General features: G+C 48.8%; 1 protein-coding gene across 1 annotated transcript in view; it reads right to left on the reverse strand.

The window, feature by feature from the left end:
- COL6A3 (collagen type VI alpha 3 chain) overlaps window positions 1-24347 on the reverse strand; it is an 85821-nt gene that overhangs the window by 9255 nt on the left and 52219 nt on the right. Inside the window, exons 14-39 of the mRNA XM_003798231.3 lie at window positions 23766-23819; window positions 23370-23441; window positions 22713-22739; window positions 22558-22602; window positions 22392-22445; window positions 21737-21799; window positions 20936-21001; window positions 20473-20526; window positions 18171-18206; window positions 17515-17577; window positions 16769-16831; window positions 15386-15448; window positions 14421-14483; window positions 12807-12857; window positions 12557-12592; window positions 12017-12079; window positions 10960-11022; window positions 10467-10499; window positions 10347-10383; window positions 10227-10238; window positions 9638-10131; window positions 7822-7918; window positions 5890-6588; window positions 4270-4372; window positions 1162-1583; window positions 258-521 (exon numbers count right to left, since the gene is read on the reverse strand). Of these exons, the coding sequence (XP_003798279.2) occupies window positions 258-521; window positions 1162-1583; window positions 4270-4372; window positions 5890-6588; window positions 7822-7918; window positions 9638-10131; window positions 10227-10238; window positions 10347-10383; window positions 10467-10499; window positions 10960-11022; window positions 12017-12079; window positions 12557-12592; window positions 12807-12857; window positions 14421-14483; window positions 15386-15448; window positions 16769-16831; window positions 17515-17577; window positions 18171-18206; window positions 20473-20526; window positions 20936-21001; window positions 21737-21799; window positions 22392-22445; window positions 22558-22602; window positions 22713-22739; window positions 23370-23441; window positions 23766-23819 (3097 nt within the window). The remainder of the gene's footprint in view (window positions 1-257; window positions 522-1161; window positions 1584-4269; window positions 4373-5889; window positions 6589-7821; window positions 7919-9637; window positions 10132-10226; window positions 10239-10346; window positions 10384-10466; window positions 10500-10959; window positions 11023-12016; window positions 12080-12556; window positions 12593-12806; window positions 12858-14420; window positions 14484-15385; window positions 15449-16768; window positions 16832-17514; window positions 17578-18170; window positions 18207-20472; window positions 20527-20935; window positions 21002-21736; window positions 21800-22391; window positions 22446-22557; window positions 22603-22712; window positions 22740-23369; window positions 23442-23765; window positions 23820-24347) is intronic.

A 24347-nucleotide genomic window follows, 5' to 3' on the forward strand; every position in this document is an offset into this window, starting at 1 on the left:
GGCTCAGGCCACCCGGGTCCTCCATCCTCCCAGGATGCCAAGGGCAGGACCACATTTCACATGGAATCTCATTTTCCATTCTGTTGTTTTATAAAGTTAGGGTGCAACCAAATCACCCAGAGCCTGTGTGGTTTTTTTTATTTTGTTGCTATTTTAGAATTTCAGGATGGATTCAATGACAAGATTTGTTCCCGTGTGTCCTGCTAGTCCATGTAGAAAGTAGGTACCGACTTTTCTTAAACCTGCCATGTACTTACTTGTGCTGAAACTTCCGTGGTAGGTGGCTCTGATCTGCGACCTCAGGTAGCAGACCACCGTGACGTGGTACACGTGCCCAGAGAGCAGGCCCCTAATGATGTGGCCGGTGACTGAGAGGTTCTGCCTCAGAACCAGGGACTGATCATGGGCTGAGGTGACCGTGAGATCATAAAAATAAGCACCCAGGGGCTCCGGCCCGTCCCAGTGGATCTCGGCACTGTTCTCTGTGATCTCAGACACTCGAACTTCTCGGGATGCCTTTACTGGAAGACACGGAAAGCAAAAGGTAGGACCTGAGTGCCTGGAACACACGGGCTAGAGGGCACATCCAAAAAGGCCTAGTTAACCGGCAGGCAGCAGGAAATTTAGGTGAGGCAGGGAACTTATTCTTGTTCAAACTCCTAAAAATTACTGGCTTTGTAATCTAACTGCCTATGTAAAATGCGAAATTTGTAGTAAATTTGAAATTAAAAATCTGTCCTCATCAACAAGGTACATATCTACTTTTTGTTTCTATTACAAATACCTACTATTGAGAAGATGCTTTGAAAACACAAGGCCCAGGGTGCTAATCACAAGTTTCATTCAATACAAAGGGAGCCCTATAAATCAAAATATATGAAGTCATGAAATTTTAAGGGTATGACCTGAATCTCTTTTAATAGAATCTCTGCTTTCTCTCAGTTTGTAAAACGAAGGTAATTTACATCTTTTCATGAGCCTTTCATTATGATACAGAGTTTGTGACCCTCTGCAGTGCCTACAAATGTCTTCTTTGAGGAAAGGATGAAATAACACACTTAGAATCTCATTAAACCCACCAACCCCATCATCCACACTCCAGGCCTACTTCAACTGCACTGTGAACAGGCTTTGAGCATGCGACTGACAAGGGCCTCTTACCCACAGGCTTGGCAGTAGCTGGCTTGCTGGTGGCTGGTTTGGCCACCTGGGGCTTAGGGGCGTCGGGCTTGGTGGCCACTGGTTTTGCAGGAGCATCAGGGGGTCTTGCAGCTGCTGGCTTCACTGCTGCCACAGGCTTTGCTGCCACAGGCTTCACTGTCACCGCAGATCTGACCGTGGCCGTCTTTGTGGCCACAGGCTTGGCAGCCACAGGCTTGGCAGTGGCTGGCTTTGGAGGGACTGGCTTTGGAGGGCCTGGCTTTGGAGGGGCTGGCTTTGCAGCAACTGGCTTTGCAGAGGGCAGATTTACAATAGCGACTGGCTTTGTCGTGGTGGTCACTGGCTTCGTCGTGGTGGTCACTGGTTTTGTTGTGGTCACAGGTTTGGATGTAGGACTTGAAGTAACATTATTTGGAATGTTCCTGTTAAGACAAATTAAATATTACCTCCAACTACACCTCTGCCGGCTACCTAAAAGACATAACCCCATGAGCTACATGAAATCTGCTATTGTAGCAAAATGCATGCAGTATTTTTACAGATTATATAAAGTACTACATATTTTAAATCCCTTTTTAGGATCGATGCCACAAAAAATGTATACATTGAACAGCATGTAAAAAAATCAGATAATTTAAAAAAAAAACTCATTAAAAATAAAAAAGCTCATAGGGAGCAGCGCCTGTGGCTCAGTGGGCAGGGCACCAGCCTCATATACCGAGGGTGGTGGGTTCAAACCCAGCCCCAGCCAAACTGTAACAACAACAACAAAAAATAGCCAAGCGTTGTGGCAGGCACTTGTAGTCCCAGCTACTCGGGAGGCTGAGACAAAAGAATTGCCTAAGCCCAAGAGCTGGAGGTTGCCGTGAGCTGTGTCACAGCACAGCACTCTACAGAAGGTGACAAAGTGAGACTCTGTCTCTTTAAAAATAAATAAATAAAGCTCATATACTATAAGTATATCTAACATCTTATTTTCAATTTATGAAATAAAGACAGAGAGAAAGTAAAAGAAAGAATACTAAATGATATTTAACAATGTTCTAACAATTAGCCAACTGAAACATGCACAGAAAATTAAATAAAATCAGTAGTTAGCTATTTGCACTATAAGAAACAAAATGTCATGTCATGCTACCACATTATAAAGTCTGCATGCACTGTTTTGCTCCTAGGGCTTAACATCTGGAGTATGCTTTGTTTGTATTCAGTGGGGTGCTCTTTTTTTTCTTTTTTTTTAGGGTTTCACCTCTTTCACCTAGGCTAGAATGCAATGGTATGATCATAGCTCACAGTAACCTCAAACTCCTGGGCTCAAGAGATCCTCCTGCGTCAGCCTCCCAATTAGCTAGGACTACAGGCACCCACCACCATGCCCCACTAATTTTCCTGTTTTTAGTAGAGACAGGTTTGCTTTTGCTGCAGGTGATCGGAAACTCCTGGCCCCAGGTGATCCTCCCACCTCAGCCTCCCAGAGTGCTAGGATTAAGGAGTGAGCCACAAAACCTGGCCCTATTTCTGCTGTGTTTTTTTTTTTATTTCTTTATCTCTTATGAATTCCTAGAGAGAAGCACCAGCACCAACACAGTCAGACAGACACTGCAACTCAGAACCCACTTTATTCCTTTCTTGCTCTTAGGGGAAAATTCATTACTTTGAAGGCACATTGTGCTCTGTGACATACAGAGTATGTTTTCAAGTTGATACCCCAAAATGTCAAATACTGAGTTATTTAGTTCATCCTGTTTCCCTAAAGATAAGAAGTTTCCACCAAGTTCAGGGAATGTTCCAGAGAATTAATAAGGATCAGGTGGAGCCAGCACCATAGGGTAAGAGCAATGATGTCCTCTCTCACTGTGCTAAGATTCAAAATCACTCCCTCTGAGGACACAGCCAATAACCAGATGGCTTTTGAGGTGGTAGAGAGAAGGACTTATTGTAGGAAGAGGTGAGCTCTCTCTCCCCACCCTGGAGGACAGCCAGCAGGAAACCAGATGTTCATTTCTCAGAGATTGTTTGAATCCTCATCTCATCCATGTGCAAAGGTCAGAACCCCACTTCCCACCAAAGCATGACACACCATGGTGGGCTCTCCAGGGCACCAACTGCTGACAGGATGCATAAGTTCAGTTCCTATAGCCATGAACCCCTGCCTAGCAGTCTGTCCCATTGCCACCCTGCCCCCATCTCTGTCCCTAGAGTTGGGAGCTGACATGGAGTAGGGTACAGCCCCTGCCACAGGTGCCATCATCCTACTCATCTCCCCACCCTCTCGTGAGTCTTCACAGTAAAGCATGCACATTGCCTCCTATTACACCATCCTATACCTATACTTCCTCCTATACCACCAGCATGTGTTATTATAGCGTTGATAATTTTAAGAAAATGTGGAGCCCATGTTTTGATATATCCAATCCTTCTTTATGAAGTCATTTCACACTAGGTATGATAGATTATTTAGACATATGGTCTCAATTATCCACCCTCCCTGGACCCATGTCCTTTACACTGTGAGGTAGCAGGTCCTCCCTTCAGGGCTAGTTCTCCACCCTTAAATCCAGGCTGGTCTTGGACAGGCTTTTGCTGATAGAATGCATCAGAAGTAACAGTGTGCCAGTTCCAACCCAGGTCTCCAGAGGCCTTGCACACTCCTGCTTTCTCCCAGGGAACCCTACCAGCTCACCTGGTGAACAAATGCAGGACACTCGGCTTGCTGGAGAATGAGAGACCACGTGGGGCTAGATGAGCCACCCAGCTGAGGCCATTCTACACCAGCAGGTCCACAACTGACAAGCAGCTGACCACAAACTTGTAAGTGAGCCCAGCTGAGACCAGAAGAACCACCCAGCTGAGCCCAGACTAAAATTGCATACTCACATAACTGCAAATTAAATGAATGCTAGTTGCTCTAAGCCACTGAGTTTTATGCAGTTTGTTATGCAGCAAAAGCTAACTAATACAATAGATTCTTTGAGAATAATTACCCACGTTACCCTTGGGAGTCCCAATTTCTGAATTTCAGTATCCTCATCCCAAAGTTAGGAGTTCAGTGGGGACTTCAGTATTGCCTTTAGCACAACTTTTGAGACAATAATTACGTTCACTTACACTTGTTTGTGACCAAACTTCATAGGATTCTTTGCTGGTTGGTCCCCTTGGAACCAATCGCACTGTTTCCTGATATCTGGGGACAAGTAAAAAGCATTTTCGCCTAGAGAAAAACAGAAAAAAGCATTTGAACTGCAGAAGAATCACATGAAAATAAAAATTAATCTATTAATGAGTTAAATGGATCAAATAATATTTGTTTAGCCCATAAATATTTGCTGAGTTAATTCTTTCAGACACACTTATCCACTGATCTCAAACAGTAAGTACAATAGCACTTGATCCATAAAACATATTAAACCAATCTGTTCTATCTGGTAATATTTTGGCGACTGGGTCAATGTTAATATCAACTCAATGTGAAGGAGAAGACAGGAAAAAATAAGGTGGAAAGTTTAAGATGCTTAACTCCTGACTTTTGTAAGAGGGACTTTAACAAATGCAATCAGTGTAACCTAATTCTTTGTACCCTCGATGAATCCCAAACAATGACAAAAATAATAATAATACCCAAAAAAGAAGTTTAACTCCTGAATGTCAAATTATAATCCAAACGTATTTAATATTTTCTCAATGCTTTGTTGAACAAAGCATGTGTTTTTAATCTTCTTTTTTTTTTCTTTGCCAGGGCTGAGTTTGAACCCGCCACCTACTCCTTTGAGCCACAGGTGCTGCCCATGTTTTCAATCTTCTGAAGACAGGAGCAACAGGCCCTGTGTGATCTTGCCGGCATACTTTTGCTTCACATATTTTCCCTAAATCTTTTGAGGAACAGCCCTGCACAAATGTGAATACTGTGTCCATACAAGTCAACTTTCCCTGGCATAATGAACTTTCAGCATGTACACGTTTATATATACTGTATAAATCTCCCACACTTAGTGATACTTCCCCTGTCTGCCTCTGGGCCATGCGCTATGCCAGGTTCTGGGAACCACAAAGGGCTGCACCTCCTCAGAGAACATGCAGTCTGCTGAGGGACACAGACCCATAAATTAACAACCAACAGGCCATGTGGATGTGGTTAGTCAAGGTGTCCTGACTAACCACAGGCAGGCGCTGGCAGTGGGAGCTCCACAGTGAACAGAGTAGCAGGGCATGACCTTTGAAGATGCTGCTGGGGCAGAGGCAGAGATGGTTCCAGGGAGGGAGAGGCCCTCTGACCAAAACCCAGAGGTATCCAAGCCTGGGTCTGGCAGCTAAGCCCTGATCAATGCAACTCCTTCCAGAAGCTTTCCGTAGTGGCCCCAAAAGACACACTTCTCTTGACAAGCCAGCATATTATGTCACGCATAATAAATGCATTCTCCCACACCCTTGTAAACTATTAGGGACACCAATAGTGCCTAATGGCTGGAAGATACTTGGTCAAATGTGGTGGAATTAGTGAAGGGATGGGGGCAAGGATTACTGTCTGTGTGTTCCCCGCTGACCCTGGCTCCTAAAGCATTTCTGCCACATAGCAGGTGTCAACTACGTTTGCTGAATGAATGAACACGTTCATATCAGTGCATGGGCTGGCTTTCCCAAGACCGTTCCCCGATTCCTCCTGGCCCGAGGGTGTGGGCTCACATGGAGCCCCAGCCAGGACACACGCCGTGCGATGGACACAGGACTTACTGCTGACAAACGATGGCAACAGCCTCCCAAAGCGCATCAGCGGCTCCTCGTTGAGCTCAGTCGACTTATCCACTAGCTTGAAGAAGACGTCGTTTGGCTCGCTGGAGAAGCCGTACACCTCCTTGATGTTCACCTTCTTGCCAATGCCCAGGATCACGAAGAAGTAGCCCTTGCACTTGGCCTGCAGGATGGCTCTCTGGGCCTCCTCCAGTTGCTGCTCCCGCACCTCACCCGTCAGCATCAGCACCACAATCTTCAGGTCCCGTGGGTTTGGTGCACTTTCAAAGACGTTCTCTATGGTGTAGTCAACAGCACTGCCCAAGTCCCTGGTTCCCTGCAACTGTGTCATCCCCCTGCTCAGGAAGTCCAGCAGCTTCTCCTTGGAGCCATAGTCAGTCAGGGAGAATTCTACCTTCACAGGCGGCACACTGGCATTGCCCAGGGATGCGTAGGGTGCATGCTGCAGGACAGCCACTCTGGCAAAGTGCTGGGAGGCCTTGGGGTCTGGGCTCATGTCCAGCTGTCTGACCAGGTACCCTATATACTTCTTCATCTCATTGAACTGGAACAGGGTGGTGGTCTCAGAGCTGTCTAAGATGAAAGCCATGTCGATGTCCACATCGCTACCTGCAGCCCTCCTGTCCCTGAAGGATGGCCTCCAGCTGCCAAAGCCACAGGATGGGTCAATGTTGCAGATGTCTGGGAAGAAGCACAACAGGCCATTATGCTGGGCCTCCTGCAGCAGGAGCCTGCAGCACCTGACCTACTGATGGGAGGCTGGGGCAATCAGCCTCTGGGGCAATCAATACTGTGTTTCCCCAAAAATAAGACATTGTCTTATATTTATTTTTTCTCAAGAAGACACACTAGGGCTTATTTTCAGGGAATGTCTTATTTTTATTAAGTAGAATACAACAATCTACATTTATTCAAATACGGTTAAATCATCTTAACATTTGACAGGGGGAGCTGACCTTCTTGGTGGGGCTGGCGCTAGTGATGTGTGACCTCCTTTCCCCTAGCCATTCGCACAGGCACAATAGGATGCCTGCAACCATGGTTACCACACGTGTACCTGCGCAAGTGCAAACAGCTAGGAGAAAGGAGCTGTGGCAGATAGAAGGTATTCCAGTCTTCCTTACCTCTCCGCATAGCCACACCCATCAGTAGGTCTTATTATCAGGGTAGGGCTTATATTTAACAAATGCATAGAAATCCTGCTAGGGCTTATTTTTTGGCTAGGTCTTATTTTCAGGGAATCACAGTACTAGCACATAGAATAGAAAGCTCTTTACACCTTGCTGCCTCGATTGCAGCCAGATTACAGTTTGCATCACCTAATACAGTAGAACCTCTGTGAGATGACCACCCAAGGGACTGTAACAAACTGGAGGGGTCAGCACAGGAATGAGGGCTACCAGGCTGACACATAAAAGTGCTGCATGTCCAGTCTGGGAAAATCAGGTCAACTTAAGAAGGGGGACAGTGTTGGGAGGGGGTCCTGTACCTAGCAGATGAGCAGATGAAACAAGTCAGTAAATTAAAATTGTTGTTTATAGTCTGTCATGGTACTGACATTTAAAAAGAAAATGAAAAATTGCCTTATCTTTGCCACTCCTTGGAGAAATATGTCCTAGGAGCCAAACATTCTCATTCTAGAATCTCAGGCTGAAACTTAAGCAGAGCCCACCTCCACCCTTGTTCCCTGTAACACCAGTGACTGTCCGGGAAGAGCAGCTCTGAGTGGGGAGGTTTACTTTAAACATGGAGACCGGTCGAGAAGTATTTGCACTGGTAAACATAGACTTTACAAATCTTAATTTAACTCGAGCTCTTTACACAGACCATAATTATTCACCCTAACATTTCTCTATGGAGTTGACATTTCGTAATTGCAGCTGGACAAATTGTCCTGCTGGAGAAGCACCTTACCCAGGCAGACGTGACATGTGAGGACATTCTTCAAGAAGTCTGAGAGGTCCCTCCTTGCAGGCAGGACAAGCGCATGGCCCACTGCTGTGTTGTTGATCTGGTTTAAACAAAAGAAGTTTTTGGTGGGCATGTACATGATCAGTAACTATTCAAAAATACAGCTGAGAAATAAATCAAAGTCACTTCAAGAAAATAAACTTCCCAAAAGTTCAATATCTTCTCATTTGTGGGTGGAATAGGCTCTGAGTATAACAGGAGAACAGCGATGAGCCAGAGTTTGAGTCCTACTTGAATATTTCTGCTAGACCCAAAGCAAAAAGTATTTAACCCCTCTGAGGTTCATGTTCCTCCACTGTAAAATGGAGATAAAAGTACTTTACTAATGGGAGTATTTGGAGGATTAAGTTAGACAATGTGTGTAAAGTACCCAGGGTTGCTCTAGCAAATAGCAGAGACTTGAATGTTGTCATTTCTGCCAACAGCGGCAGCCAGCAAGTGCAAGCCCAGCCCCTCCCCCTGCTTAGGTCTAGTTAGCAGCAAAGCAAGTGACGAAATCAAAATTGCTGGTAGAAGCAAAATGTCCCAGGCATCATAACACCTGGCACACAATCAGTGATTATTTAATCAATGACTAATTGAATGAATGGATGAATAATTAATGAATGAATAATTTTTTTGGTCTTGCTGAAACCTTGCTAAGAAACAGCTGTGGTTCTGGGTCACTTAGCCCACACAGAGCAGATGATCACACACAGGGCCCCACAAGACCATTCAGCTGGTAGCCCAGATTTCAAACTGGTTTCCTACTGCAGTGGTCTGTGGTCACAATGGCAGCAGTGCCCCAGCCGTCTCTTGCTGACACAGAGAACAGTAAAACCACGGAATATTCCACCCCAGCCTCATCTTATAGAGGGGAAAATCTAAAACAGAGAGGCTAAGTCTGATTATCTCACTTCAAATGGGTGGTTGGGCTGGAGCTAGAGCCCAGGCCTTCCGCCTCCTGATTGGGGTCTTCCACTCCCCACCCACCACCGTGTGCCTTGAATAGCATCACCACTGAATAGATATTAATTCATATAATAAATAAGTTATTTAACAGAATGACAAGAGACCCCTGGAGCCTGACTAAACAAAAGTTTGCACAGCTGTTCAGATTGGGGGTGCTAGGTCCCTTGGTGTTTTGAGGACCTCACAAAGAGACAGAAGGCCTCCAGGGTGGGACACCTAGGATATCTGCCTTTGGGGCCAGTCAGAACAGAGTGGGATGAGGTGTCACCAGCATGTGGACTATGGGGTCTGAGGAACAAGGGTCTCATCTTCATGTGCACCCCCCTGTAACTGCAAGATCTTCTTATCCAGGAGGTAACACTGATGACCCAAACCTCACCAAGCTGTCTCAGGAAGTAGAGGCCTGGTAGAAGGTCACACACAGCTCAGAGTGAGCACACTGGACCAAGTCTGGAGAAGCCAGACCAGATCTAAAGATCCAGGTTCTCACGAGCAAAGCAAATAAGCCATGCCACCCCCATCAGTAGACAGAGTATGTCAACCAATGCTGACATCTCTGTGTGGCCAGGGAGGACACACAGCCTCACTCAACCTCAAGAGAAGCCAACATGTGGCAGGGTCCTGGAGGGAGGGACTTCCAAACACTTGGCTATCCCTCTAGTGCTGGGACCACAAGACTGTCCTGGAAATCTCACTAACAAGTTCTCAGCCAGGCTGGCCTCATCTGGGACCTGTTAGAAGGGGACATGAACCCACCACGGGGCATGGCTGTGCCAGGAAGGGAGGAAGGAGCCGGTAGAGCACCGACCTGCAGGGCGTTGATGAGCTGCCTGTCTTCCTGGCTCGTAAGGAACAAGGGTGTGATCCCCGCATCGTAGAGCTTCAGCACAGCCTCCCTCAGCTGTGGGGACGCTCTCGTGGGCCTGTTGCTGAAGAACACGGCCACCTTCCTCATGAGGAATCCGTTCCTCACTCTCTTGAACGTGTTTCTGGCCACGAATGACATGGCAGTTTCCAGGCTCTGCTGTTTGGATGTCAGAGACACCTGAAGGTTCTTAATCTTGTCCAGGAGGACCGACTTCTTCTTGGAGTCAGCAAACCGGATCTCCGTGGTCACCTCATTGTTGTAGGTGACCACAGCCACTCGGGCCCCCCGGGGACAGTTGCTCTCAGCGATGGTCAGGTCGCCCACAATGCTCAGCAGCACACCTCTCATCTGGTTAAACGTGTCCTGGGTGACGCCTTCGGAAGTGTCCAAAGCAAAGGCCAGCTCCGTCGGGTAGACAGGGCACTCCAGGGGCCCTGGGGAAGGGGGGGTTCCAAAGACAAACCTCACTTACTGCAAAAGGGGAGCTTTCTGTTCTCAGAAGAAAGTCAGCACACCGAAATCAACTTACCGTAGCAGCAAGCTAGGGAAGAAAGAGAGGAGAAAGGGTGAAACACACGTTTGCCTGCTATGTGAGAATTTCAAATTAATAATATAAATTGTCATAGCCAAGAGAAAACCATGTACTTACGGCATTTATCTTTGATGCTTTGGACAAGGGCACATTGCTTTAAAAGAAATAAAAGAATACGTAAGCAGAGCTGACCACAGGCTCGGAGGCCATGACTCACTATGGACACATGCAACTTACATCGACGGAGTCGCCTTTGTTGCCCTTGTGACCCTGTAAAACCAAGAAGGGAGAGACTGAGCTGCATGGGAAACACAATGGACATGGAGGCAAAGACAGTCTCGGGCCCACGGGGACGTGGCAGAGGACACAACAGGGCCTTTGGACCACCCTGACCATCAACAGCCTCTCCCCATAAATTTGACTTTATCACTTGAAAAGCAAAAGATAGAGGATTTTGAGAACGTGTTTTCCCTGAAAGATAATTTGGCTTTGGAAATAGCCCCAGGTCCTGAAAACCTGGGAGCTCCTCACCAATCCACGGAAACCACCCCTTTGATCTTGAGTCTGAACAGGGCTTCTCCTATGAGAGGGGCTTCCTTTCACTTGCCTGCTTCACACACCCTATACCCCAGGAGGGGCAGGAGGCCTCACTGAGCTCGCCTAGTCCCCTGCAGGCTAAGCCACCCTGGCTGGGTGACGCCAGCTTGTTCAGAACTGGATAAGTACTTACAGCCGGTCCTGGGTAGCCGGGGTCTCCCTTCTGCCCAACTGCTCCTGGAGGTCCTGAATTTCCCTAGAGGGAAGAACAAGCATGTTCAGTTGTGGCCAAAGACTGAAAATTCTTGGCTCCAGCAATTGAAAGGGATGGCGATGTGTTCCCGTCAAGGGTCTCCACTGCCCTGAGAAGTCTCTCTCTTTAAGGGAGGTTAAGGGCCTGCTAAATGTAAGCACAGGGACAGGCTGATGGGCACTCCCCACAACTATGGGGGTGCCCTGTCCTCTGGCAGGTCAAGGTAAAATAGAGGCCTGCCCAAGAACCATTAGTGAGATAGTAAGATTTTCTATGAGAATTATAACAGGCAATGAGCCAGATTGCCGTTCAGTGCAGGTGACACCAATGCTCTAACTCTCTCCCTCGAGTAGCAAATGATCAGCTTGACCGCTTTCACCGATAGTCAGGAACAGCATAGTCAGGAAAGGTTTACCCATTCTAGGCCACAGTTTGCCAATTCAAGACTCAGTGCCATCTTGGGGAGGCGGCAGTTAATATCTATTGGAAAGAGCAACCCGGAGCCAAGAGTTTAAGGAATGGGAATCTCCTCGCCAGTGGAGAGAGGGGCCCAGTCTCGGCTCTTGCTCGCCCATGAGCCCAGGTCCCTCTGGAGCAGTTCACGTGCCTCATTCAATCCCACTGCCTTGCTGTCTGGGTGGATGTGGCCAAAGGTGACTCCACGGACTTCCAATGTCACCCCCTCTGAGACTAGAGCCTCCCACTAGGCAGCCACCCACTAGCCACCCTGAGTTCTGTACCCAGAGGGGCTCATGGGCCTCCCCATAAGAGGAACACAGCTGCAGGACAACAGCCTCAGACCACGACCTGGCGGCTCTCTGAGGACACTGGTCTGGGGCAGGAAATTCCCTTCCTTCCATTTCATACTCTTACTGGCCAGGTTGCAAGTAAAGATGGTTTATTTTGAAAAAATAATAGTTCTCAACAGCCTCAACAGGAAATCACTCTGCTACACGCGTTCTCATCTGCACCTGCCCCAAGGCCCAGGCAAACTTACCCTCCGGCCCCTGATGCCTTTGGGTCCTGGAGTTCCATCTGTCCCGGGCTCTCCAGGGGTGCCCTGGGAAGACAGCCGAAAAGTGGCACATTACTCTCTGGACAGAAGGTCTCGGGGAGGACCCCTGGGCAGCACCTCAGTGGGTGGGGAGGGAAGGAGGGGCATCGGAACCACACTTCACAGGCAGCCAAAGAGTTAATTTTGATTCACAGCTCCAATGAGTTACTAGTATCTGGGCGACATCTGCAGCCCTCCTTTATTTAACCAACAATATTATATATGGGTTATAGCATTTTATAGCTGACAAAGGACTTCTACTGCGATATTATTGTATTTAAACCTCACAGGCACCACAGCAAGTGCATCTTGTCACCTCCACTCGGCCGTCCTTCTCTTAGAGAAGGCAGAGTCTCTCCCAGGGCAGCCCAGCTAGTGAGCGGGGGACCCAAGACTAATGCCAGCTATTCTGTGTTTCAGTCCCCGGACATTCCAGACTCATGCCAGAACAACGGTGACGTTTCACCTGCAGGGAGCATTTACCTTTGGTCCTGGGTAGCCAGGGAATCCTCTTTCTCCCTATAAAAGATAAATAAATGGCTCAATACTTGTTTCCAATTTAAATTCATCTAAAATAAATTGATCTTAAAAGAAAAAAAAATGTCTGCAGAGTCATCAAAAGAAAACCATCACTCAAATGCAGTAAAGGTAAAGGAATGGCTCTTTAAAAGCCGGCACGTCAGAAGTAGCTCCTGCAGCAGGAGCTCATCAGGAATCCTTCACAGATACGTACTTTCTTGCCTCTGCGTCCTTCACTGCCAGCTCCATCGCGCCCATCATCTCCCTAAGAGTGAGAAGGAGACGTTACTGCAGGTCCCCATGTCAGCCACACCACGCCACCACCTCTGCCCCGCTGCTGCCCTGTGGAGGGGCCTTGAGTCCCTGAAATGTTTCCAGGCCAAGGTTTCCGCTCCAGCCCCATCCTCCCAAGTGTAAACAGGCCACGTGAATAGGAATTGGGCTCAAAAGACTCCTTTTGCCAAATGGTGGCAGTGCATACAGATACGTGGGTCATTATGAAAGTTTTGAGATACACAAAAATCAAGAAATGTAAAATCCACACAGGCAGAAACAAATGGAGCCCTCCCAGCAACACCGATGAGCCAAGCAGGTGAAATGATGGACCACGACACAGTCTGGCTCAAGACTTCCCAAGTGACCTACGTACAAAGACCATCCAGTGGCTCCTAGACACGCTTGGATTTCAAAGGAATCTCCAAGAGTCTCCAGTCCTGTGCACCTGTGAGTCTCTGAGGCTACTTCAGAACAAGAACACTGAACTGCAACTCAGCCTCCCACGGCTCTCGTGAGTGATCTGTGCCCAGGGCTCACCCTCCCCACACTCCTTTCCTTCCTTCCCCGTCACCACCTCAGACCCCTCCCTGTGCACTGAGATGTGTCCCTGTCTCTCTCCCTCAGGGAGCATCCACAACTGGACACCATTAATTATTTCACAAGAACCAGCAGAATTTATGTGACACACACACTAATATCCCTAAAACACGGGGGCAATCACTGCTTAGTTCATCTACAGTTTTAAACAGATATCAACATCTAAAAAGCCCCCAGCTCCCTGGTCCCCACATTTATGGAGGCATGATCAGGAAGAGAGTTCCTTCGATGATATAAATAGATTCTACACTCTCATTTGTTTCCTCCTGTGCTTCTGAGACTTAAAATAATAGAACACGATCTTTTGAACTTCAGTTATCTGCAAAGAAGAAACCCAGGGGGAATATTTTAAAGCTTGGGGACTGCAACAGTCTGATCGCCCAGTGCGTGTACACAGCATTTGGATACAGTGACCAATTCTAGAAAAATCCCCTGTGGACTGTGGGTTTCTTTTCCCTACATAGAAATACACTTGACAAAATCCTTGTTAATGAGCAGTTAGGGTGTTTTTAAATAGCATTCTCAAAAATTAGTTATTGAGATTGTAATTTTTATTCTTACGACATCTCACTCAAAAGCAATTGTTTCCGTCTGGATTGAGACCTTATCATACCCAATCCCATTTTAACCCAAGGACATTCACTTCTTCCCAGAAAAGCTCTAAGCTCACAAAGCCTTTGAAACACCCAAAATGAAGATTGCCTGAGCTTCAGTACACCAGGAAAAATGTCTTCCCACTGGCCACATCACCCTCACCTGACCAATGACACACGACTAACTTATTCTGAAACTCATACACAGCTGGTAAGCGGCAGGTTTCACTGTTTCCAAATGGCACCGCCAGTATCACCAGAAGTCATGCTTAGGGCATCACCACTTAGGTCCCTCTCCTGGTCTCCTGCACCTTCCAGTGAAGACTTGGGACCAGCCCAGACCCCACACACACAGAACCTACCGTCTCCCCGCGAGGGCCACGGCTCCCAATTGCTCCCTTTGGTCCTGGCTCCCCAGGTTCACCCTAGACAGAAAAACAGCACTGAGACCGAGCCTGAGGAGGGAGAACAGCACTGAGACTGGGGCCCGAGGAGGGAGAACAGCACTGAGACCAAGGCCCGAGGAGGGTCAGCAGAGCCCAGCTCTGTGCCAAGTGAGTGCTGCCTCTGAGTGTCCCGTGAAATGACTTTCTAAATTGCAGTGTTCATGTGTGGACTCCAGGAAAAGGATCCAGGAAGGCTTGTGATTGTCCTTCACAGCATGGCACGGGAGACAGGCTGGTAGGAAGAGAGAGGGGCAGCCAGGAGGAGAAGGCGTGAGAGGTGGGAATGTGAATTCAGTGTACAGCCCGACCCCAGCAGTGCAGCAGAGAGACCACTGAGGAGTCACATGGACACAGCTCTTTTATTGGGCAAACACTCTCTCCAGACTGGTGATGACAGAATGTAGTTCTTTTAGAGGCTGGAAGGAAGCAGGTTCCCAGCCTGCATTTGTATAAAAACATGTCATCCAGAACATCAGGCTCTGGGTCTCTTGGAGGATCTAAACAAGGTCAGCAGGGCCACTGTTCGTGCACTGCCCACGGTCAAAGACTGTGCATCCCACATGATGCTGAGATGGTGCCAAGCACTGCCCCACTGCCCTGACAGCTCAGAGGACACTGCACCATGGGCAAAGGCCAGGGCAAGAGGGGATTAGATGATTGGCCAGCAGATAGTGGGCTCTGAGTATGGACACTGCCAGGGATGGTCATCTCACTGGCCCAGCTGGCTATAGAGGGGCTGGTATGGAAACCAGCCCCGGTGAGGAGAAGAGGTGAGCAAAGGAACCCTGAGGCAGTGGATAGACTGACAAGGAGAGGGCAGGGCTGTGTGCACTTGGCTGGGTCCCTGTCCTCGGGAAAGCTCCACCTGTCTCCAGACAAACCTTTCTTCCCAGGGGACCGATTCTGCCACGTTCTCCGGGGGCACCGGCGCTCCCTCCAGCTCCCTGGAGCACAAGGAGAGGAGGGTGTCAGTGACGTCTTCGGCTGTTTCGCAAAGGCATCTCTGAATCCTGCCCACCCCACCCCCAGGGAGGTCGAAGTCCACTGAGGTGTGTGACCCTTCTTGACTGAAAAACCCCAGCACTGAGCAATGCACGTGGGGCTGCAGAGTCGCTAGAAATGGCTCGTGTGAATTTCAAACATCAGCGTCACCTCACAGCATCAAATCAAAGCAGACTGTAGCTGTTAATGTGCATATTGTAGGTTCCTGATGGGACAACGAGACCCCAGATTTTATGTGACTTGTTTTCCCTTCCCATTTACAGTCCCACCATGAGCACCTGATGTTACAGGCACATAAATGCCTGTTGGGTGAATTAATAAATCAATGAATGAAATTAACTGGTAAATGTGGTAAAGCTTACACAGCCCAGAAGTGACCCTCAGACGGATGGTGGGAAAGGACAAGTCAGGAACGTTTGGGGGCTATGGGAAGACTATTCAAACAGCCTGAGCCTGCATGTCTTACACCTCACCTTCTCGGTTAATTAGAAGTTAAATATATGATCTTGAAAAACTCACAAAAACTTTACAGGTAGGTATTACCAGCCCTCAAGCTAGAGAAAGGCTTTCCAAGCAAGATCCTACCTGCTTCTACTGTAAAATATTTTTGTGCTTTTACGTAGCATAGACCAGTTCGTTTCTAGCTTATTAGCCATGATTTTTTCTATAACAAACGAGAGGATGGTGCCCTCGAATATGACAGATACAACTACGCGTATGCAGGCCTGTGGCATCTGCTCCATCCCATGTTGCCAGAGCAGCAACTTCTGCTGGTCCTCACTAACAGCTACGATGCATGCGGACGTCTGTGGTCACAGCACCTCTTCTGTGTAGAACTTGAGGATAAACTTGGGCAACTCCTTCACCAAAGCCTGACTCACAGGGGCCTATCTTTAGGGTCCAAATAGGAGACCCTTTGCATTATCTAAGAATTTGGGTAGATTTAGATTTTCCACAATTCTATCCTAAGGCTCTGGGATGAGACACATTTTTCCCTTGCTTACCACCCCAGAGTCTATATTTGGAAGGACTGTACGGAGAATTAGAAGTCCCTAGAGCACCAAAGAAAGAAACTCTAACTTCCTTGAGGCAAAGTAGCCAGTAAGTGGGAGGGCTGAGGTTAGACACAGGGTCTGTGTTGGCAGAGAGGAGGGCTAAGGGAGGGCGGTCTGCAATGGTGATATTGGACAAACCCTTAACCTGCTTGCCCACATGCGTTCTGTTTAGCAAAGAGCATGAGGGTATGACAGGGACAGGCTCACCCGAGGACCAGGAATGCCTTGTTCTCCTATCAGGCCTGGAGGACCAGTGGGACCAGCCGAGCCCTGCAGAAGGAAAGAGCATTGTAAGAGCTACTGAGGCGACTCTGCGAGGACCCCAGGGCCCAGAGCCTCACTTCTGTTGGCCAAAGAGACCCTCAGAGACCATGAATCTTCCATTTTAGCAGCAGCTTTAATCCAGAACACAAATGGGAAAGTTAGTTTAAAAAATATATGAGAAACAAGTATTCAAACAAAAACTTATGCATGAAATTCATAGCAGCATCATTCACAGGGCCAGATGTCCATCAACCACCCAGTGAACAACCCGATTGTGCTGCACCCGTACAAGAAAGCTCACTCAGCCACGAAGGCAGCGAGGTCCTACCACCTGCCACGGCACGCCGACCCTCAGGACGCTCTGGGAAAATCCCAAACACTACCGGCCACCCGCTAAATACTCCACTTGCATGGAATGTCCCGAATAAGCAAATCCACAAGATTGGCTGGTGGCCGCCCAGGGTGGGGTCAGGGTGGTGGGAGGGACTGCTCGTGTGTTCAGCATCTCCTCTGGAGATGAGGAAAACGTTTTGAAACTGGACAGAGGTGATGGTTGCACAATATTGTGAAAGGATTAAATGCCACTGAATCACTGAATTGTTCCCTTGAAGACGGTTAATTTTGTGTTATATGAACATCAATTTATAAAAAGAACATCTCCCGAGGCACATGGCTCGGGGCACACTGACCTGGGCACCTCGGGTTCCCTGCTCTCCCTCGAAGCCGGGCTGGCCTGGATTGCCCTTGTTGCCCTTTGAAACAAGAGAAGGCATGGAGAGGAGTCAGCATGGCTCATGTCAACATCAGCTCTCTGTTCCACAGTCATCTCTGGATTAGGACTTGGAAAGCAACCAAGGAATGCACAGCTCACTGGGGTTACAGATATCCACATGGTGAGCCCCGGCGGGACACTGAGCGTGCAGGGCCAGCCTTTGCTGCACGTCCCAGCTGGCAGCACCTTCTCAAGACGGCTTTATGAAATGGGGAATCTGTAGACCTAAACCCGCCTTGCATAGGGAGAGGACTGGGACACCAAGGAGCTGGGTCTTGCTGAGGGCCCGACGAGTGTGCACACTCTGGAAGGGAAGTGTCCCAGATGCTATCTCCTCAGGCATTTTTTTTTTCCTTTTACCTCCAAGTCTCCACTGGGGATCATTTTCACCAGGCCTTATACAAGAGGCCAAGTTCAAGGAGATGCTGCTAGTTGAGCCACAGGTGTCTCAATAGCCCCAGGAGAGAGTATTTTTTAATTTCTGGGCTGGATGGCATCTGGGCCATTTGAGGAACAGTCCCTGCAAGCTCTGTTGCTCACAGAGTGAGACAGTCACCAGGCTGAGAGGCTTACCTTAGCTCCTGCAGGGCCCCTTCGGCCAAAGCCACCCTGAGGAAGAAAAAGCCACACAAACCGTGAGGGAAGAACGGGGTCTGGCTCTGAGCCTGGGCCCCCTGAGACCTAGCCCCTGTGTTTTTTGGCTGGTCGGGGCCCTTCCTGAGCACCTCATCAGCTCCGGGAAACCTGGCAGACAAAGACTCCCTCCCCGCCTCATCTGGGTACAGCTCTGCTTCCTCGCTGCTCCTGCTAATCACCCACATGGAAGTTCTGAGAATCACTGCAGACCTGCCAAGCAAAATAATGACTTCTTCTGGCTGCACCGTCCCAGCCAGCTTCGAATAAGGAATGTGAGGCGGGAATGTCAACCTGTCTATTTTTCTTCCGTTTTCCTAACTGTGGTGAGAAGTAATGAAATCCGCTGGTTATAATGGAAGCGAGTCACAAGTTCTCCAAATTCTCCAGGCCAAATGCAACACAGACTCGATTAAGTAAAGTATCTGAAATGCACACGTGGGAACCTAACAGCCTCGTGTACTTAGGCTGGCTCATGACTTGGCAACCTTCCCCTGGATGCTCCAGAGGTGACCCTTAGTTCAAACACGTGGGCTCACTTCAGAAGTGAGCCACTAATTCCCAGCTCATGAATGCTTTCTCTGCAGCAGAAAGTCTGGGTGGGAACCCACGAGTGTCCTGGGTTATCTCTGCAGGCAAGGAGTTGGCATTTCAGAGACTGTGCCTGCCAGCTCCTCACAGCCTGCTACCCCCACCCAAGAACTGCTTTCTCCAGAGGACCAGCCCAATGACTTTCTGGGGTGACTGTTTACCACTATTCACTGTAATGGAGTGAATAAGGGAAGATCTTAGGATCAATGCTTCAGTGGAAGTCCTTGGCCACTTTCCATGAACAAATTTGGGAGGAGGAGGAGGGCTCATCCTCTCCTCCACAGAGAAACACTCTGGTCTTGGCCCTCCCAAAGAAGACATGCTAGGGTTGGCTCAGAGCCCACCAGCTCTCTGCAGTATAATGCTCAAGCCAGAGGCAGCCTCTGGGGTCCTCAGCAAAGAGTTAGGGGACCATTGGGCCACTCCTTGCCCTGCTGCAAGAACAAACCAGTCTCCCAGAGCCCTTGTATATGACTGATGCCCAACCCAAGCGTCTGCCTTGTGTACAGCATTGGAGCAGACTGCACGCACCACCATAATCTCAGTCATTTCCTGGAACCAAGCTTGGCTCTGCTCATGATCCTGAGCTGTAATCGCCCAGTGTAACACTGATGAGTATTTCCTCCTTTCTTTTTCATTATGCAGCTCAATAGCATTATTCAAAAATAAAGTTCAAACCTTTTAAATTAATTTCTAAAGTTTAAGTTTTCTGAATGTTAAAAGCAAAATTATGCCCATAATCTATCATTTGAACTTGGTGAGCCATGTCTTTTGAAAGCCCTTCCCTCAGCACACACTACTGGTCCGGCTGCCGGGGCAGCGTGCTGCTCCCCATGGGATATGGCCAAGGGGTCCAGTTCTCAGCTGCCCAGCCCCAGCTGGCAGCTTAGGGGCTCTGTCCCACAGTGAGCAGAGCCCCATCCTGGGCACACACCAGCACTCTGAACCTCCCTGGAGGATTTGCTAACTGCTACAGCACTGTTACCATGTGTGCAGGTAACAAGTCTCCCAGCCACAGAGTCCAGTCTCTCCATGCCCCTGCACCCAGGAGCCCCTGGATGGCTTTCTAAAGATCATGTGTGTCACTGTGGCTTTAGTGTTTCTTCAACAAGACTGAAAGATGGAGCATGCGATGAACTATTCTTCAACGGACATCTCTGAAATGTCTTTTAAAAGCAAATGAAATGGAAATACACTCAGAAACAAAAGCAAATGTGATTTTGCTATCTCTGTTACAGCAAAACACACAATTACAAACTACAAGAAACATATGCCTGCTCCAGCCTCTGGCCTCCTGCTCCCACATGTCCCCATGTTGGTGCTTCCTTTTGGATTTCTTAAATCCTCAATGAGATAAAACCTGGCCACATATTCACAAGCAGCAAGATAATACTCTATAAAGCCTCTGTTCAGTATGTCTTTGGAGGGGAAGGAAACAGGACAAGGGGAAGGAGAAGAGATAGAGCACCCAGTAAATTATCAGAAAAAATTTCTGTAGGGAGCAAGATTTGGGGAGCAATCGTTTCTGAAATCCCTTTAAAATTCCTCAGTAGTGAGTTGCTGAGTAACTGCACCAGGCAATGTTGGGCAGACTGTGGGACTATCTGAGCGTCTATCACCACAGATCCTCCCAGGCCCTGAGGACACTCACATTTTTCCCAGTTTCTCCAGGACTTCCAGATACTCCATCTCTCCCTGGGAGGCCCTGGTGTGGGGGAGAAAATTAACATGAGATTTTCATCTGCAGAAAAGAATGCCTAACTCCAAAATACTGCAGAGCACTCTGCAGGAAAAGGTGTCAATTCACTGGGAAGAGCCTTTGCATGAGGGCCATCAGATGCTTCACAGGAGGCCTTAGGCCTTGGTACATTCCTGCCCCTTAAGCCTTTGACTTAACAAGCACTTTCTGTAAATATCTAAGAGCATAAATTCTGCCAAGCTCAGTAATGGCTGCTCTGGTTCCCCAGGGAGACTCCCCCAACAGGCACCCTCAGTTGACTTCACAAGGCCTCCCTGCTCCCGATCCCACTCTGCTGCACAGCCCGTGGCCTCTGCAGAAGCTGCCATGCCAGGGTGTCAGGACAGGGAGAGTCTGGAGACACAGAGCAGTGTACCATGGGGCCGATGTCACCGGTTTCTCCTTTGGGTCCTCTCTGCTGGCTGTCCTGTCCTGACTCACCCTGAAAACAACACACAACAGGAAAATGAGCCACAGATGCAAGGAAAGCCCTGCACAGAACCCGTAGGTCAGGAAGACATTAGTGAAGGCATGCAGGTAATGGACAACAGTCTCTCCGCTGCTACCAGGACCTAGCCACGGGGTCAGCAAACTACTTCCAGCCCCATGTCAGGGTGATAGTTCTTCCCCAGGGAGGAGGACGCCCAGGCTAACTCCTGCCTGTCCTTGGCACAGAAGCTGCCCATGTTGGACACTTGCTTAGAGGCTTCACAGAGCCATGAAATGGAAAAACCAAATGTAAGCTGTCCTGAAACCACATTTTAGGAAAACTTAGAGAGCTTACAAATGCTTATCTTTATAGCTGGAGAACAAAAACATCTCCTGCAACCTCAAAATCATAAGAAAAAGACAAAGCACTTATTCCAGGTGTCCTCAAACTATGGCCCATGGGCCATATGCGGCCTGCCTGGGACATTTATCCGGCCTGCCAGGTGTTTTTGCTGCCGCTGCCTGTCCTGCTTAGCAGCCGACTCATCCCGGGGCCCGCAGTCCGGCCCTCCAACAGTCTGAGGGACAGTAAACGGGCCCCCTGTTGAAAAAGTTTGAGGACCCCTGACTTATTCTATCAAGAATTTTTAAAGTAATTTCAAAAGTTAAATTCTTCCTTTCACCCCACTTCTCCCACCCCCCTCTTCCCTGGGCTCAGCTCTAAAATAGTCAAGAAAGAAATCTTTACCGGGTCACCTCGAATTCCAACATCTCCCCTTTCTCCTTTGTCTCCTTTCGGGCCTTTATCACCCTAAATAAAAAACACAAAGGGAAGTTAAAAACTAGATGTTTCCATTTTTGTCTCACCCCCCAAATTGCATTCTCCACAATTCATGAATCTTAAAAAGAATAGTGCTTACCATTAATTCATATGCCATAAAAGTAAATTCAGTTTTAAAAAATTTTTATCTGTTCCATTAACTCATGAATACAGTGGAACCTCTATAAATTGACTCCCCAGGGACTGTAACAAACTGGTCAACATGCAGAGGTAGTGAACATAGATGCCAGGCCTACTGTACTGATACACAACGTGGTGTACGTCTGGGCTGTGAAAATAAGGTCAACTGGGGAGGGGGCTGGCTGGGGAGGGTCTGCTAGGTTTACTGGGGACCCACTATGTGACAAACACAGGTTTACTTACAGCAACGTATTTCAGGCCCTATGGGACATGCTTTCTCTAGGATGTAATGTGTCAAATGGGATGGGAGGGGCAGGCCCAAGGCGGGTCAGGGAGGCTGCCTGGAGGAAGCACCCTCTACACACGTGAGTAAAGGAAATAGCTGTGCCCTAAAGGAAATATTTCTATCCTTTCCATGGTAGCAACCCTGGGAATTACCTACCCTTCTTCCAGGGTTCCCTTTCTCTCCGGAAGAACCGGACAATCCTTTGTCTCCCTGCCAAAGACAATGATACGTGATCATGCCTGGTGCCTCTCTTCCAGAGAAGTTAGCTCCTAGAACCTTAAGAACCCAAAGCTTCCCAGACTCAGAGATCAAAATCACTCACCTCTTCACCATCAAGACCGTCCAGCCCGATTTCTCCTATTTCACCCTAGGAGAGAACAGGGCAGATGAGTGAGTGTAGAAAACTTTCTGGCAAAGAAAAAAATGAGAAATACTGGAAAAAATTTCAGTTTAACAAACAAAAATTAGCTTGAATACCTTCTCTCCTGGGAATCCTCGGGAGCCCTAAAAGGTAAGGGGACAGGAGACATCAGCTCTCCCTGCCGGGCTGGTGACCCCCCCATCCAAATGCCACAGTGTGTGAAAATCTTAATGTTAGAGACACATCCCTGTGTGTTCCTCTCCCACCATCACATGGGGTAGAGCGTTATAAAGCTAATTAGCCTGGAACTGAACACGCGGGTGGTCCCAGCAACCTGGGCAGGAGGGGTGGGCCCCCAAAACCCAGGAGAAGGGGCTCTGGAGACAAAGTCTGACTTCTAGCGGGGGGGGGGTGAAGACCTCTGCCTTCACACTTCAGCACTCAGAGGAGGAAGCTCATCTGCTGTCCTCTGCCACTCCTCCCTCCTGGCTGTCCACCAGCCCAGGGGTGAAGCTGCAGGCCCTCGGCTCCCTGAGACTGTTTCCTGGCTGCCCTGCGTTTCCGTAGGAAACTATTTCTCCATTCTCAGGCTCCCTTCCAGCTGTAGCCAGCACTCCCGAGCCCCACTCATCCAGGGCTACTTTCCAGAGAGAAGCCCAATGGGCAGCCGCTCTCTCCCCTGGGCACTTAGAAAAACTGGGTGTACCTCCTGCAGGTGTTGCTGGCCTGAGCCCCGCCCCACACCCACTGAGCACCACACACACACACTGTACCTTCACTCCTCTCTGGCCTGGGCAGCCTTGGAAGCCTTGAGTGCCATTCACGCCAGGCGGACCTCGCTCACCCTATTGCGAAAAACAAAGGCATTTGGCAAGTTGGGGCTACTTGTCATCTTGTCTTCTCGGGAGGTTGGTGGCATGGAGAGCGGCATGGATTAGAGAGCAGATTTCACTCTCAGAGCAGGGAGCCTCTCAGCGTCCTCCAAGGGCCTGCAGGGAATGCCTGGGATGCGGCAGCGGACAGGTGGGCCGCGGACGGGTGGGCCGCGGGGCGTAGGGTCTGCCTGGGTGCTGGAGCCCCCAGAGGGACTGTGAGCTCCATGATTCAGTACCAATGTGCAAGGAACAAGGATGGGGAAAACTTTAAGGACTAAAACATCTTTTACTCACAGGTCCGCCCTCGTCCCCAGGATATCCTCGGTAGCCATCTTCCCCAGGCAAACCCTGAAACAAAGCAGATTGGGTCCCAGTAAGTCCTGCGGTCTTCCTTGCCCCATATTAAGTATCTGTGCCACCCCACCACTCCCCCCCGGGTAGAATCGTGCTAAACTTCAGCATGACTTTGGGTGTTTCCTAGAATGCAGCTGCTTTTCCACTCATTGTTGGGCATGACTATCCTACTAGGACTTTTAAGGCTCCTCCTCTCCCAGGAAAACCCCTCACTTTCCTCCTAACTTGGATGCAAATGCTGAGTTCCAGCTGAACACTCGCCGAGAGGCTGCTGGTCAGCGCTGCCCGCTGGAGTTAACATTATTTTATGAAATGAAGGACCAATGTGATAAAGAACAGATTCCTTCACCCCGTGGAGGGGAGAACTGTGGCAGACACTGGACCCTCCAGAACCATCCCCACTGGGAATGCACCTCAGAACTCCTCTTCTACAAACGGGATCATCTTTCTTCTCCCTCATCCACCTCCATGTCACAACACTGGAGGAACTCCAGCCACGGTAATGCTGACCTTCCAACACCT

This window comes from Otolemur garnettii, unplaced genomic scaffold (genome assembly GCF_000181295.1).
Source record: "Otolemur garnettii isolate 467f Iridium unplaced genomic scaffold, OtoGar3 scaffold00133, whole genome shotgun sequence".
Lineage (NCBI taxonomy): Eukaryota > Metazoa > Chordata > Mammalia > Primates > Galagidae > Otolemur > Otolemur garnettii.